General features: G+C 41.7%; 1 protein-coding gene across 14 annotated transcripts in view; it reads right to left on the reverse strand.

Annotated features, from left to right (window-relative positions):
- Positions 1-17,748, reverse strand: part of ARID1B (AT-rich interaction domain 1B) — a 1,358,614-nt gene that overhangs the window by 133,340 nt on the left and 1,207,526 nt on the right. For all 14 annotated transcript variants that reach the window (XR_013221738.1, XM_077289055.1, XM_077289047.1 and 11 more), the window contains 2 exons: positions 15,612-16,395; positions 2,163-2,293 (listed from right to left, as the gene is read on the reverse strand). Coding sequence is in view for 13 of the 14 variants with exons in the window: in XM_077289055.1 (XP_077145170.1) it covers positions 2,163-2,293; positions 15,612-16,395 (915 nt within the window). In the remaining variant the exon portion in view is untranslated. The remainder of the gene's footprint in view (positions 1-2,162; positions 2,294-15,611; positions 16,396-17,748) is intronic.

Here is a 17,748-nt window from a genome sequence, read left to right on the forward strand (position 1 = left end):
AGACGCCTCTCCATTACTAAGCCATGTGCTTGATGTCACCGGACAATACAAAGGTGACATAAACCCCACAAATATGAACCCCACTTGCCACCGCTACAGGACAAGTGGGAAGAGCCAGGCAAAGCGCCAGGATTGGCGCATCTAATAGATGTGCCTTTTATGGGCAGCTGCGGGATGCTGTTTTTAGGCTGGGGGGGGGCTATATCTATGGCTCCTTACCAGCCTGAGAATACCAGCCCCCAGCTGTCAGCTTTAGCAGCAAGGTTGATTCTCAAAAATGGGGGGGACCCCACACCGTTTTTATTTAACTAATTTAAAAAACAGCGTGGGGACCCTTCTATTCTTGATAAGGAGTCTTGCTGGAGATGACAGCTGAGGGTTGCAGCCCCTAGCTATGAGTTTTGTCTGGCTGGTTATCAAAAATAGGGGGGAACTACAGTATTTATTTACAGCGCAGGAGCGACAAATGAATATTTCCATCTGACGCTCCTGCTCTCACTGTAATTAGCGGCTGTAGGTGTCGGATAATGGGAGCGGTTGTCCCATCAGCTGTCACCAGTGACCGGAGGTAAAGTTAATACCTCCGAATATGGCTGTGGACTCACACTGTCTTTTGACAGTGTGGAAACCGCGGCTCTCTGACCGGCGGGGATGATTTCCCCGCTGATCAGAAGCGGCGTTTGCCGTGCTGTCATGCAAATGACAGCGTGACAAACACCCGGTGTTCGGGCAGCTGAACCCGAACAGTACGGAACTTTACTGTTCAGGTTCGCCCATCTCTACTGAGGACTGCAGAGAAGCGATGAAGGCCACTCTCTCTTTTTTTCCATACTCCGGGCATCACGGATGCGACACCAGGCGTATAAGACGACCCTCGACTTTTGAGATTTTCAGGGGTTAAAAAGTCATGTTATACGCTGGAAAATACGGCAACTACATTTCTCAGCATTGTGAACACCAATAAATAGGTAACATTGAGCTCAGCCAAGGAAACTTCATGCATGTAGATGGAAGCCACATCATGCTTAATTCCCTTGGAAATGGAAAGATGCCCAGCAGTGCCATCAGCTCAGAAATGGCAGCAATCAGTGGGACCCAGCTACACCCTTCAACTCATTTGGAGAAGTTTGGCCACAAGTGGCCTTAACTGGAGAATTGCTGCCAAAAACCATACCTTTACCATGGAAACAATTCCAAACAACTCAACTATGCACAAAAACAAAAGAACTGGGCGGCAGAAAAATGGAAGCAGATGCTCTAGATTGAGTCAAAATGTGAAATATTTGGTTGTAACAGAAAGCAGATGTTTGCCAGAGGGCTGCAGTACAATAATGATTGTACAGGGAACAGTAAAGCTTGATTGGAGGCTCCTTGCTAGTTTGGGTCTGTAGTTCAGCAGAGTAGGGAATTTGATCAGGAATAATGGTACCCACAGTGATGAGAAATAAAGGCTTGGTGGCTCAGTAGTTAACACTATCATTGCACTGCTGGAGTCCTGGGTTGATATTATGATGGCTCTATATAAGCACAATAAACAATGAAGGCAGATACTTATCCATTATGCAATACCATCACAGAGACAGCTGATTTGCTACAATTTTTTTCTGCAGCAGGACAACGATCCCAAATATACAGCCAATATCATTAAAAACTATCTTCACTGTGAAGAAGAACAAGCATTCCTGAAAGTGATGATAAAGCCTCAACATGTTCCTGATCTTAACATCAGCCAGTCTGTCTAGGATCATAAGAAGAGAGAATAACTTGCACAAGCGACATCCACAGGAGATCTGTGGTGAGTTCTCCAATATGTTTGGAACAATCTCCCTGCTAAGTTCCTTTAAAACACTATGCACAGCTGTATCTAGAAAAAATTATACTTTAGTGCTGTTTTGAATACATAAGGTTTTTGCACCAAATATTGAGTTGATTTAGATTTCGGTTTTCTTTATCCACTTTGCACTCTTTAATTAATTGATCTAGAAACAAAACAATTAACACTTCTACTTTTGAAAACATTTTTACTTTGCCGCATTTTATCCACACCTGCCTAAAACTTTTGCACAATACTGAATATATACACATATTTACTTAGATATACATGCACAATACACACACATTTATATATAGATACACAGACACATACACACAACTATACCCACCTGAGAAAGGTTGAATGTGGCTACTGTGCTGTCTTCATACAGCAGGATGTTGATGGTGTCTAATGCCCAGGTACTTTCAGCCAAGAGACCCGATTTTAAAGACATCATTACTCTCCAAGCCTCAGGTGTTACTAGTTGAAAAGAGCAAATAAAGTTGTTGTTTTGTTGAGTCAGTGAAAAAGTGGAAACCGTAAGATAAGCTGACTCAAATCACTTCCATAGCAAGTGACAGGATATTTTTGTCATTCAAGTATGTTATATTTTGTTTTAAGAATTTAACCTCTTACTGACATCTGCTATACATATATGGCACAAGTCAGTAGTGGGTGTATGGAGCAGGCTCACCAAGTAAGTCTTCCACATACCTGGCAGATAATGGCACACAGCAACCATCTGCCTCTAACAGCCTCCCTCCACCCACGACTGTTAACCTGTTAAACTTCAACAGTGGCATTGACAGCACGCCGACACGGGGGGTGCATCATTCTATGAGCCCGTTGTTGCCTCTGTTACACGATCATGGGGTACTGATGGGTTGGTCTGACAGCCAGGAGTCTGTTGCCTGACATCACTGAGTTCCTTGGAAGCCAAGCCACAGGCCGAATTGAGGACACTTTGATAATAAACAATTACGAAACTTTGATTGTTTTTTGTTTACAAGAAAAATCAGTGCGGTGCGTGTGAAGGAGCCCCTAGACTGAACAGACAGCCACTCAGCAAGAGCAGCTTCTGTACTGGAGTACTTGAGCTGCATTTGAAAAGCTCTGCTGACTGCTCCGGAAATGTCTGGTGAAGTCAAATGTTTGCCATGCTAGACCTGAGCCTCAGATGCTTGTTCAAATAGCTTGGTTCTATGATGAGAGGACATATAAAGAAATATTAAAAACACCACTCTCTTACACCATGTTCCAAATTATTAAGCAAATTGGATTTAAGTGTGATAAAGATTTAATTGTTTTGTTTTTCAAATAAACTCGTTGATGGTATTGTGTCTCAGGGCTCAATAGATCACTGAAATCAATCTTAAACACATGTGATAATTAGTTTTCCAGGTGATTCTAATTAAAGGAAAACGACTTAAAAATGATGTTCCACATTATTAAGCAGGCCACAGGTTTCAAGCAATATGGGAAATAAAAAGGATCTCTCTGCTGTTGAAAAGCGTTAAATAGTGCAATGCCTTGGACAAGGTATGAAAACATTAGATATTTCACGAAAACTTAAGAGTGATTATCATACTGTGAAGAGATTTGTGACTGAAATAGAGCACAGACATGCAGATAAAGGCATAATGAGGAAGGGTTCTCCAATAGAAGAAAGAAAAAAGATGCAGCAACACTTCAAAGTCCAGTGGCAATAAAACCTTAGTCCTTTATTTCAAGTGAATTGCATGGACAAGGTAAAGCAAGCAGGTACAGGGCAGATGGTACAGGCAGAGAAACAGGATGACGGACGTTTCGCGTTATGCACGCTTGAGGAAGGTATCTGTCAGAAGAATTCATTGGATTAAGAAAGCAGCTGCCAAAATACCATTACAAAGCAGCAAACAGTTATTTGAAGCTGCTGGTGCCTCTGGAGTCCCTCGAACCTCAAGGTGCAGGATTCTTCAAAGGCTTGCTGTGGTGCATAACCCTACTATTCGGCCACCCCTAAACAGTGTTCACAAGCAGAAACGGTTGCAGTGGGCCCAGACATACATGAAGACTAATTTTCAAACAGTCCTGTTTACTGATGAGTGTTGAGCAACCCTGGATGGTCCAGATGGATGGAGTAGTGGATGGTTGGTGGATGGCCACCATGTCTCAACAAGGCTGCGACGTCAGCAAGGAGGTGGAGAAGTCACGTTTTGGGCCGGAATCATGGGAAAACAGCTGGTAGGGCCCTTTAAGGTTAGTGAAGGTGTGAAAATGACCTCTGCAAGGTATATAGAGTTTCTGACTGACAACTTTCTTCCATGGTATAAAAAGCAGAAACGTGCCCTCAGGAGCAAAATCATCTTCATGCATGACAATGCACCATCTCATGCTGCAAAGAATACCTCTGAGTCATTGGCTGCCATGGTCATAAAAGGAGATAAACTCATGGTGTGGCCACCATCTTCCCCTGACCTCAACCCTATTGAGAACCTTTGGAGTATCATCAAGCTAAAGATCTATGAGGGTGGGAGGCAGTTCACATCAAAACAGCAGCTCTGGGAGGCGATTCTGACTTCATGCAAAGAAATACAAGCAGAAACTCTCCAAAAACTCACAAGTCCAATGGATGCAAGAATTGTGAAGGTGATATCAAAGAAGGAGTCCTATGTTAACATGTAACTTGGCATGTTAGGATATTTTGGAGTTAAATAGCTTTTTTGTTCGGTGAAGGTGACCTCCTAATGCTGCAAATTCCACAAATGAGAATTTTCAGCTCTTTAAAACATATCAAATATTTATAAATTCTACTGTGCTTTGGAACAGTGTATTTTGAATTTGTATTCATTTTGGAGATTATACTGTTATCATTGGGAGGTTTCTTCAATAAAATCCGATGTATACTCTAACGGGTGATGACTTTTATTAGACTGACTGTCATTTGCACCGACCATTTGGGAAAATCCGAGAAAAATGTCATTTGCATAATAATTTGGAACATGGTGTATATAAGGGACATGTGGCCAACCACTGCAGTCTTCATAAGACAAACTGGTAAACAATAGATGAAGGAATTGGATTGTTTAACCCCTTAGTTACAAGCGAGTTTTGACCTTGATGACTAGGCCAAATCTTTTAAATCTGACCAGTGTCACTTTATGCGGTAATAACTCTGAAACGCTTCAACGGATCCCAGTGATTCTATGACTGTTTTTTCGGGACATATTGTAATTCATAATAGTTGTAACCTTTGTTAGATATGACTTGCGTATATTTGTGAAAATATCGGAAATTTAGGAATATTTTTAAAATCTCACAATTTTCAAACTTTTAATTTTTATGCCCTTAAATCAGAAAGTTATGTTACTCAAAATAGTTAATAAATAACATTTCCCACATGTCTACTTTAAATCTGGATCATTTTTTAAACATATTTTTGTTAGGAAGTTACAAAGGTTAAAAATTGATTAGCAATTTCTCATTTTTCCAACAACATTTACAAAACCATTTTTTAGGGACCACATCACATTTGAAGTGACTTTGGGCGGCCTATATGACAGAAAATACCCTAAAATGACATCATTCTAAAAACTGTACCCTTCAGGGTCCTCAAAATCACATTCAAGAAGTTTAATAACTCTTCCAGTGATTCACAGGAACTAAAGCAATGTGGAAGGAAAATTTAAAATTTAGGTTTTTTTTAAGCTCCAAATATGTTATTTTCATAAGGGTAACAGAAAAAATGGACCCTAAAATTTGATGTGCAACTTCTCCTGAGCATGCAGATATCCCATATGTAGGGAAATCCACTGTTTGGACGCACAGTAGGTCTCCAAAGGGAAGTAGCACCATTTGACTTTTTGAACTCAAAAAACGTTTGTAATCAAGAGAGGATACCATATCACTTTTGGAGAGCCCCTGATGTGCCTAAACAGAGGAAACCCCTCACAAGTGACCCCGTTTTGGAAACTAGACCCCTCAAGGAACTTATCTAGATGTGTCATGAGCACCTTGAAATCCCAGGTGATTCACAGAAGTTTATAATGTAGAGCTGTGAAAATACAAAATCACAATTTGCCCACAAAAATGTGCTTTTAGCCCCAATATTTTTAATTTACACAAGGATAACAGGAGAAAATGGACCCCAAAATTTGCGATTTGCAATTTTTCCTGAGTACGCAGTTACTCCATATGTGGAGGAAAGCTACTGTTTAGGCGCACAGCTGGGCTTGGAAAGGAAGGAGTAACGTTTTGGAACACAGAGTTTGATGGAATGGTCTGCTAGCGTCATGTCACGTTTGGAAAGCTCCTGATGTGCCTTAAGGCTATGAGTGCACGTTGAGTATTTAGTTGCAGAAATTTCTACATTTCCTGGCAGAAAAATTGCTGCGGCAAAAACGCACATTTTTTGTGCGTTTTTGTGACTGCTCTCAAAGACAGCCGATGATACACTGACAGGAGGTAATCGCTCCAGTAGTGTATCACTGAGCTGTCATGAGAAAGTTTTCACGCAGCAGTGCCATAAGTGAGAGCACCGGAGCTGATCAGCTGATGAACTCTGGTGACCTCTCTCACGGCAGCTCAGTGATACACCGTGGGAGTGATTACCTCCTGTCAGTGTATCGCCGGCAGCCGGGTAGAGCATTCACATATCCCGATGTGACTGTTCCACACGTGAGATCACCGTTGGACACTAGGGATTACGTAGACTACTACGGACAGGTGAGCAGATGTTGGTTTATTTAAATTTTTTCTAGGAGACAAGTGCATCGGGGATTTTGTGCTAGGTGACTATAATGGTTTTTTATTTATTTGATTTACTTTTTTAATGTAATTTTAATTTTTTTTTCCAACTGTGAGCACAGGTGCAGTCCGATGAGACTATGTCTCTCATCAGCGGCATCTGCTGTCACTGTCACCAGTGACAGCAGACATAGCCCAATGGGAGCAGTAGTCTCATCAGCCCACACCTGCTGACCTGTGGTAAGCTTTTTAATGCGGGTCACAGTCAAAGCTGTGTAGTCACTCTGATATCTGACATCACGACCCCGCAGTGCTCTGACTGACAGTCTTACTAGCAGTAGTGGTATCATGGGTCACAGTCACAGCTGCGGGGTCATGCTGACATCTGACAGCATGACCCCGCACCGCACTGACCGACGGTCTTACTGGCGGTAGCATTACTGCCGGTAAGACCAGCAGTGGTAAAATTCACTGCAAATACTCAAAGGAAATTTACTGATCATGTGCACAACACTGAGACGACATGACGTTAGAAATATAGCAATAGTAGAGTAAATCCCAGCCTGCAGCCCCTATGGGAGTTTTCGCACAGTCCTCATGAAAACTGTTCGAAATGCGTGTAGGGGCTTGCAGGCTGAGATTTACTCTACTATTGCCATGTGAATTTTAACTAGGCTTGGTAACTCTTTATTGCTCAGATTTGCACACTATGCACTGGGGCACCTTTCTATAGGAATACTATATTTCTAGCGTCATCTCATTATGCACTATAGAACTTTGTTTACTGGATCACTGCTTTTTAAGTGCAATCTTAAGTATGATACCTATATAGGCTTATTGGTTGCTTATGCATATTGATCCCTTTTTTTACTAATTTTCTCTGATTTTTGCTGGTTTTTACTTATATGCATATGAGGTGTATTACTTGTTATATAATACTCTCTTTACATCAAGATTAGTTAGCACACCAAAGTTTTCTCTTCCATGAGAGATTGAATATTACATATGTACATTTACTTATTTCCTGTTTGTCCTGCTATGGTAGCTTTACTCTGAATTAGTATGGATTTTATATGTGAGTAATTAATAAACTTTATATTTCTGTTTAATAAACTCTTTGACCTCTTGTGTGTTTTTTTATTCTAACCCCGTTTAAATTTTAAATACGGTATGTATGGAAAGTATTCAGACCCCTTTAAATTTTTCACTCTTTGTTTCATTGCAGTCATTTAGTAAATTCAAAAAAGTTCATTTTTTTTCTCATTAAAGTACACTCTGCACCCCAGCTTGACTGAAAAAAATAGAAATGTAGAAATTTTGCAAATTTATTAAAAAAGAAAAACTTATCTTATGGTCATAAATATTCAGACTCTTTGCTCAGACACTCATACTTAAGTCACATGCTGTCCATTTCCTTGTGATCCTCCTTGAGATGGTTCTACTCCTTCATTGGAGTCCAGCTGTGTTAAATTAAACTGATAGGACTTGATTTGTAAAGACACACACCTGTCTGTATAAGAACTCACAGCTCACAGTGCATGTCAGTCCAAATAAGAATCAAGAGGTCAAAAGAACTGGCCAAGGAGCTCAGAGACAGAACTGTGGCAAAGCACAGATCTGGCCAAGGTTACAAAACAATTTCTGCAGTATTCAAGGTTCCTAAAAGCACAGAGGCCTCCATAATCCTTAAATGGAAGAAGTTTTGGACCACAAAAAGTCTTCCTAGACCTGGCCGTCCAGCCAAACTGAGCATTGGCGAGAGAGGTAAAGAAGAACCCCAATATCACTGTGGCTGAGCTCCACAGATGCAGTATGGAGATGGGAGAAAGTTCCACAAAGTCAACTGCAGCCCTTCACCAGTCGGGCCTTTATGGCAGAGTGGCCAACGGAAGCCTCTCCTCATTGCAAGACATATGAAAGCCCACATAGAGTTTGCTAAAAAAAAAAAACACATGAACTCCCAGACTATGAGAAATAAGATTCTCTGGTCTGATGAGACTAAGATAGAACTTTTTGGTGATTATTCTCAGCGGTATGTGTGGAGAAAACCAGGCACTGCTCATCACTTACCCAATATAATCCAGAAGTGAAATAAGGCGGTGGCAGCATCATGCTATGGGGGTGTTTTTCACCTGCAGGGACAGGACGACTGGTTGCAATTGAAGCAAACATGAATGCGGCCAAGTACAGAGATATCCTGGATGAAAACCTCTTTCAGAGTGCTCTGTACCTCAAATTTGGCCGAAGTTTCACCTTCCAACAAGACAATGACCGTAAGTACATAGTTAAAATAACAAAGGAGTGGCTTCAGAACAACTCTGTGACCATTCTTGACTGACCCAGCCAGAGCCCTGACCTAAACCCAATTGAGCATCTCTGGAGAGACCTGAAAATGGCTGTCCACCAACTTTCACCATCCAACCTGAAGGAACTGGAGAGGATATGCAAGGAATAATGGCAGAGAATCCCCAAATCCAGGTGTGAAAAACTTGTTGCATTATTCCCAAGAAGACTCATGGTGGTACGAGCTCAAAAGGGTGATTCAACTCAATACTGAGGAAAATGTCTGAATACACCATGTTCTAAATTATTATGCAAATTATATTACTCTCAGATTTTTCTAAATGGTCGGTGCAAATGACAGTCAGTCTAATAAAAGTCATCACCCGTTAGATTATACATCGAATTTTATTGAAGAAACCTCCCAATGATAACAGTATAATCTCCAAAATGAATAAAACCTCAAAATGCACTGTTCCAAATTATTAGGCACAGTAGAATTTCTAAACATTTGATATGCTCATAATGCTCATTTGTTGAATTTGCCACATTAGGAGGTCACATTCACTGAACAAAAAAGCTATTTAACTCCAAAACATTCTAACAGGCCAAGTTACATGTTAACATAGGACCCCTTCTTTGATATCACCTTCACAATTCTTGCATGAATTGAATTTGTGAGTTTTTGGCGAGTTTCTGCTTGTATTTCTTTGCGTGAAGTCAGAATAGCCTCCCAGAGCTGCTGTTTTGATGTGAACTGCCTCCCACCCTCATAAATCTTTTGCTTGATGATGCTCCAAAGGTTCTCTATACTGTTGAGGTCAGGGGTAGATGGTGGCCACACCATGAGTTTATCTCCTTTTATGCCCAGAGCAGCCAATGACTCAGAGGTATTCTTTGCAGCATTAGATGGTGCATTGTCATGCATGAAGATGATTTTGCTCCTGAAGGCATGTTTCTGCTTTTTATAGCATGAAAAAAAGTTGTGAGTGAGAAACTCTATATACTTTGCAGGGGTCATTTTCACACCTTCAGGAACCTTAAAGGGCCCTACCAGCTGTTTCACCATGATTCCGGCCCAAAACATGACTCCTCCACCTCCTTGCTGATGTCGCAGCCTTGTTGGGACATGGTGGCCATCCACCTACCATCCACTACTCCATCCATCTGGACCATCCAGGGTTGCTCGACACTCATCAGTAAACAAGACTGTTTGGAAATTAGTCTTCATGTATGTCTGGGCCCATTGCAACCGTTTCTGCTTATGAACACTGTTTAGGGGTGGCCGAATAGTAGGTTTATGAACCAAAGCAAGCCTTTGAAGGATCCTACACCTTGAGGTTCAAGGGACTCCAGAGGCACCAGCAGCTTCAAATATCTGTTTGCTGGTTTGTAATGGCTTTTTAGCAGCTGCTCTCTTAATCCGATGAACTTGTCTGGCAGAAACCTTCCTCATTATGCCTTTATCAGCACGAACACGTCTTTACTCAGATTCAGCCACAAATCTCTTAACAGTACTATGATCACACTTAAGTTTTCAGGAAATATCTAATGTTTTCATCCCTTGACCAAGGCAGTGCACTATTTGATGCTTTTCAGCAGCAGCAGAGAGATCCTTTTTCTTTCCCATGTTACTTGAAAACTGTGGCCTGCTTAATAATGTGGAACATCATTTTTAAGTAGTTTTCCCTTAATTAGAATCACCTGGAAAACTAATTATCACAGGTGTTTAAGATTGCTTTCAGTGATCCATTGAGCCCTGAGACACAATACCATCCATAAGTTTATTTGAAAAACAAAACATTTAAATCTTTATAACACTTAAATCCAATTTGCATAATAATTTTGAACACGGTGTACTTATGACTAGAGATGAACGAATTTGATCGGAAAATTATCGCTAAACATACATTTGGCACAAATATGGCGCATTCGGATTCGTGATAGGAAACTCGAGCAAAATTTTGTAAAATCGGTAAAAATCGGTAACATTTGGTATAAGTGTGGGAAAATATTTATGTTGCCACAAAAATATTTTCAGTACTTTAACAATGATAATGGTGGTGTATCATGAGCGTTTGGCACATGTTTGATGAGGGGAGGGGTTTGGAGAGCTCAGAGGTGCAGCATTCTTGGAAGCACAGCACACCAGTCTTTTTTTTTCTAACTTTATGTGTGCATATTGCGGCTAGCCAATCAGGGCCCAGGAAATACCCATAATGTCCTGACACCACAGCTTGTGTCATTGGATGCTGAAATCACATGTCCCTCTCCGTAAAAATATTGTTGTTTTAGCACCATTTTGACACTATAACAGGGCAGAGAGGCTGCTCCTGTTGCTGCCACTGTTCCCAGCAAGATTTCAGCTATTTACTTAGGCGCTTGTAGCTAGTGTAGCTAGATAGTGTCCAGTGTTGCTGTAAAATTTACCTTCCGGAATTTTATTTTTTTTGTGGCATTACTGAGGTTCTCAGACAAAGCCGGCATGGTACATGTCCTACAAGTGTGTTGTGCACAGCTTCTATAGTGCTGCATGAACGAGTATAGCATTCTAAATGATATTTCAGTAGATAAAAGTGAAAAAGCCTGCTGTATCCCACATTTTAGCTAGTTAGATAGGTGGTTGTATATCAGTCAGATACTGTAGGTAGCTAGTATCCAGCGTGGCTGTTAAATTTACATTCCAGCACTTTTTTTCTTTTTTTGGCCATACGGAGGTGCACAAACAAATCCAGCAGGGCACGTGTTGTGCACTGCTTCTATTGTGATCGAAGCACAGGTATAGCATTCTAATTCACTTGTAGCTAGTGAAAAAATGTTAAACAGCCTGCTGTATCCCACCTTGTAATTTAGTGCTGTGGTGAATGCACATGCAGACTGTACTGTGCTGTCAGGGCAAGAAGAGGAGGAGGGTGACTACAATGGCGAGGAATGTGATAACACAGAGGGTGATGATGAGGTGTTAGATCCCAGTTGGTGTGAACTTAGGGTACTGTCACACAGTACCATTTTGATCGCTACGACGGTACGATTCGTGACGTTCTAGCGATATCGTTACGATATCGCAGTGTCTGACACGCAGCAGCGATCAGGGATCCTGCTGAGAATCGTACGTCGTAGCACATCGTTTGGAACTTTCTTTCGTCGCTTGATCACCCGCTGACATCGCTGGATCGTTGTGTGTGACAGCGATCCAGCGATGTGTTCGCTTGTAACCAGGGTAAACATCGGGTAACTAAGCGCAGGGCCGCGCTTAGTAACCCGATGTTTACCGTGGTTACCAGCGTAAACGTAAAAAAACAAACAGTACTTACTTACATTCCGGTGTCTGTCCTCCAGCGTCTCTGCTTCTCTCCACTGTGTGAGCGTCTGCCAGCCGGAAAGCGAGCACAGCGGTGACGTCTGACGTCACCGCTGTGCTTGCCGGCTATGGCGCTTACACAGTGGAGAGAAGCAGAACGCCGGGGGACAGACACCGGAATGTAAGTATGTACTGTTTGTTTTTTTTACGTTTACGCTGGTAACCACGGTAAACATCGGGTTACTAAGCGCGGCCCTGCGCTTAGTTACCCGATGTTTACCCTGGTTACCGGGGACTTCGGCATCGCTCCAGCGCCGTGATTGCAACGTGTGACCGCAGTCTACGACGCTGGAGCGATAATCATACGATCGCTGCGACGTCACGGATCGTGCCGTCGTAGCGATCAAAATGGTACTGTGTGACAGTACCCTTAGTGAAAGGGAAAACATTGTCTGGAAGTTCAAGACTGTCATCACACAGGCAGGTGCTAAGGGAGGGTGAATTACTGCGATCGAGGGGGGCTGGTGATGATAACAGACAAACTGTTATCAAAGGTGCAAGATCTGAGGAACAAATGGAGAAGGAAGAGGTGATGGGTGAGCAACTGTCGGATGAAGAGGATAATCCTCCCCTCTCTGTTATTTGGGTTGGCGGGAGGGGACAGAGGAAACGAGTCTCATTGTTACCCAGCCACCAACACAGCAAGGGCTCGGACCTCATGATAGAGGCCGATATATGAGTGTCTTCTTGCTGCACTATCTGCAACATGATCCCAGCATAGTAATGATTAGGAATAATGCTGACTACTGGGTTGCCACTTCATTGGATCCATGTTATAAAACCACATTTTGCCAGATGATTCCCGCCCTAGAAAGGGACACACAAATGCTGGAGTATCGAAACATGCTTTTATACAACCTTAAGAGAGCTTTTCCCCAAGACAGCAGTGAAGCACACAGTTTGCATCACAGCTGTAGACTTACAACCTCCGGCCTGTCAATTCGTCCATGCCAAAACATCAGCAGCAGCAGCAGCAGCAGCAGTGGAAGTGGAAGAAGCCATTTCTATGAGTCCTTTGACTCTTTTTAGACCAACTTGTGCACCAGCACAACAGAATCCAAGTCTTACACGTGGTGAACAAATGGAGAGGATGGTGCAGGAGTATCTATAACTAAATATCAATACCATCAGGGAGGGTTTCAACCCTATCCCATTTTGGTCTTCCAAAATGGATGAGTGGCCTGAGCACACCTCACATGCCTTGGTGGTTTTATGGTGCCTGGCAGCCAGCATTCTCCCAGAATGTGTCTTCAGCGCTGCTGGTGGTGTTCTAATGGATAAGCGCATATGGCTGGCCCCTGAAAGTGTTGACCGCCTAACTTTCATTAAGATGAACAAGTCATGGATCTCCAAGGACTTTTGCACCCCAATTGCTGACTGTACAGACTAGGTGATATTGCATTTTTTAGTGTGATGCATTAATGTCGCATAACTGCACTCTGTGATATTTTTAGTGCCGCTTCTGTGGCTGCTGCTACTGATGTTAACACTAATTTGTGGAAATGTGAACAGTCATGGTTGGCCTACATCTGCTGTGTTAACTGTAGTGGAAGACGTGTCGATCCCAATTGTACTATTTCTATTCTCGTGAAAGTTATTCCACTTTGGTGATGTCAGGCCCTCATTTTTTAAAATGTGAACACTCCAAGTTGGGTGTCCATCTGCTGTATTGGGTGTAGTGAAAGACCTGTCGGTCCCTATTCTACTATTTCTACTGAGGTGAAATTGATGCCACTTTGGTGGTGTCTGCCAATAATTTTTGGAAATGTGAACAATCATGGTTGAGTGTCCATCTGCTGGATTGGGTGTAGAGAAAAACCTCTTGGTCCCTATCAGATTATTTCTACTGTGGTGAAATTGATGCCACTTCTGTGGTGTAAGGCCCTTATTTCTTTAAATGTGAACACTCCTTGTAGGGTGTCCATCTGCTGGATTGGGTGTAGTAAAAGACTTGTCGGTCTTTATTAGACTATTTCTGCTGTGGTGAAATTGATGCCGCTTTTGTGATGCAAGGCCCTCATTTCTTTTAAATGTGAGCACTCCTTGTAGGGTGTCCATCTGCTGGATTGGGTGTAATGAAAGACCTGTTGGACCCATTATACTATTTCTACTGTGGTGAAATTGATGCCACTTTGGTGGTGTCTGCCAATAATTTTTTTAAATGCGAACACTCCTGGTTGGGTGTCCACATGCTGTTTTGGGTGTAGAGTAAGACCTGTTGGTCCCTATTCTACTACTGTGGTGAAATTGATGCCACTTCTGTGGTTTATGGCCCTGCCAAAAATTTTGGGAAATGTGAACACTCCTGACTAGGTCTCCTTCATGCATGTTGCCTGAAGCAGTAGGCCTCCGAGACCATCAGGCCTCCATTTCCTTGTACTCAACTACCCTTGTTACTATCCTTAAATTTTTCTGACAATGGTAGTCAAGAAAACTGATATTTGTGCCACCTAAGTGTGGCTCAGCATGAAAGCAGGGTTGCATGTGGTGTCAGGGCTCCCAGTAAAGGGGCACTACACCGAGCCCTCACCCACCTTGTCTTACTGTGATGTTCATTTGAAAGCTTTAAATGCTGTCCCAGACCCTTATTTACACCATTTTTTTACATATGTATTTTTGATCACTTGTCATTCAATTTTTTGTGCTTCAATATGATGAAAATTGATATTTTTGGTGTGTTTTTATTTTTTTTTGTTTTGCAGTATAGAATTAACAACATACTAGTTTTATAGAACTTCCAGACGTGGCCATACCAATTATGTGTATGTTTCTTTGTTTATTTTTGTTTTAATGCAAAAGCTATGTTTTTAGTGGCAAAATGGCTTTTCGTGATATGTGTGTGCATTGTGTGTGCATTTATTTTTTAAACATTTTAAGTAATTTTTTTTTCTTTTGCGTTTAGTCCCTCTGTGGGACATGTATATATTTTTCACTTTGATCTCTGGTCTCATGCACTGCAGCACTTGTGTGCTGTGAGACCTGGGCTTAAAGCAAAATCTTACAGGCCACCATACCCTTGGGTCATCAAATGACCTCAGGGTACCATGGCAACGTCAGTGCGATGGGAGCTTGATCCTGTCAAAGGGAGTCTTTTAACCTCCTTTTAACCACTTTGACACCGTTATCGTGATTGACAGCAGTATTTAAGGGGTAATCAGTCCCGATTGGTTCCAAATCCAACCAGGGCTGATGTTGCAGGGTGTTAGCTGTCATGTACAGCTGTCACCCATTCGGATCGTGGCCACGGCGATATTCACTTATTCCTGACTGCCATTTTAAAACGGCGATCAGGAAGAAGGCTTTAATGCATATTTGCAGTCATTAAGGGGTTAAAAAAAGCTAAAATTTACATTCCTATTAGTTCGAGTTTGCTTGGTATATGAGATACTGTTTTTGCTGGTCATATTACTCTTATTGATTAGGTTAACTTACTTATATCTTTTGAGGTAATCTTTCTCCTTGACTTTAAGATTGGATGAGTTGCTTCCACTGAACCTGGAGGGAAGGTTATTTCACGTCTCATAGAATGAAGAGAAGAAAGCCTAGAGCTTTGTGATGGAGGGACTGTGGTCATGACTTTCTGCATTTTTATAGATGGCATAAAAGGACACTTGCTCGGTGACACACGATTTTCTAGTGAGTGCTGAAATGAAGCAGGACTAGGGGCTCTTGAAATGTGGTTTTGAATAGAAGGTGGAGTTTGGTAAGAAGATGGTGGAGCTCTAGTGATTGGTTGCATGGATCCAGATGGAGACATATAAGAGGGCTGATGCTGATTTCCGTGACATGTCCACTGACTTTCAGGATTCATTCTTTGTTCAGGACCCATTATGTCATCAGAACGGTTCATTGCTGGATATGTTCCTGGCTGTTGAGTGCCTCCGTGGCCTTGTCTTCCTGAGTATGGGTAAGGGATATCATTACGGGCTGGCCACATATTCTGTTGTGCGCCTTCATTTGAACATGACTGCACGGGACCACCCATTATCTGTGGTGCCATGCCATGTTGCTGCATTTGCCCTGGTCCTTGCATTCGCTCTCTGTTGTAGGGATAAGGATACTGGCCTTGCATGGGTCTTCGGTCAGGGCCAGAGTAAGTGTTGCTGTACTGATTATACACCTCCTGTTGTTGACTGCTATATTGCATATTATATAGTTCTCCTTCATGCCGCTTTGATGATGGACCATACAAGCCATCCATATGGCGTTTGTAGTTCTGCAAATACAAAAAGACAGTAATAAGATAAATACCACAAATCACTGAATTGCAATAGCAGTATTAGTTTGCGTGAGGTGAACCCAACACAGTTTAAAAATTTCCAAGGATCACTCTTTCTTAGAAACCCCAAATTACACAAATTATTATAAATCTTAACCTGCCAAACATTTACTTAGAAAGGGAATAATGATGCTCCACATCTGTATATGAAGGTATAAGCATTAAAATAGCACTTATGCCATAGGGTCATGCAGTCAAGTGTCTCACTGACCTATTGGCCAAGGCTTAGCATATTATTCTGGACAAATGCAGTTGCAAACTTTGATTATCCAAACAGCTTTACATGTCAGTGTTTTAACTCATAAGTTAAGTCAGGCCTTTCTGAAATTGGTTGACCAATTTCTCTGTTTTACAAACTTTAATAATTGTATACTGTGCAATACTGTGGATTGTTACTGAATTTTTATGCAGTGTTAATACCTCCTTAAAGCATTTAACTGAGCAAGTCTGTTTTGGCACAGCTGATTAAATTGTCGAACTGAAGACATATACATACCACACCCATATTACGGGCAGGCTGATGATGGTGTTGCATTAACTGTTTTGGTAAACAATATTTGTAATCAACATAAATTTTATACTTTTGTCCAAAAAATGCTGCTGGTAATAGAAGTAGCAGCAATAGAGAAAAAAAACATACTGCTAGCAGCACCACTAACAGTGCTAGCACTGACTGTCCTACCAGTAGAAGTACCACCTGCAGGTCACACTTGGCCTCTTTTGCCTCTGGCAAGCATTTCAATGGGGAGGAAACATAGTGCGTATTGGAATATAAATATCACTCATCTCAGTCACAAGCAGGGTAATGAAACCTCTGACAGCAACACCATCAGCTTGAGTCAGTGTTCTGCCTCTATCCAGCTCCTTCGTCACCTTAGCACAATGTTGTACATCGTGGAATTTCCATTTCCAAGTTGCCTCAGTTTATGTCCTGCCTGTTAGTCCTCTAAACCATAGCACCCCAAAAGCTAAGAAATAGAATACACCGGAGCAACTTTTTCCAATTGATTTATTAGAAGAGATGAATGTGACAACACAGCATTCAATCTTAATTAGCCAGAATTGTCTGAATGTTGACTATTCTGTTCATGTGGTTTTTTTTCAGATGGTCAAGAAAAAAATCTGTTGTCACATGAATCATAGACTATTGTTTGAATGTTGAGTTATTTGCTGCAGCTTATTGTCTACTATCTTTGGGGGACAGGGACAAAGGGTAATTGAACAATAGATGTTTGCTATTATGTTGATTAGCCATTGTATAAAAAAAGCTAGTTTGTGGACCTGCAAAAC

This window comes from Ranitomeya variabilis, chromosome 2 (genome assembly GCF_051348905.1).
Source record: "Ranitomeya variabilis isolate aRanVar5 chromosome 2, aRanVar5.hap1, whole genome shotgun sequence".
Classification (NCBI taxonomy): Eukaryota; Metazoa; Chordata; class Amphibia; order Anura; family Dendrobatidae; genus Ranitomeya; species Ranitomeya variabilis.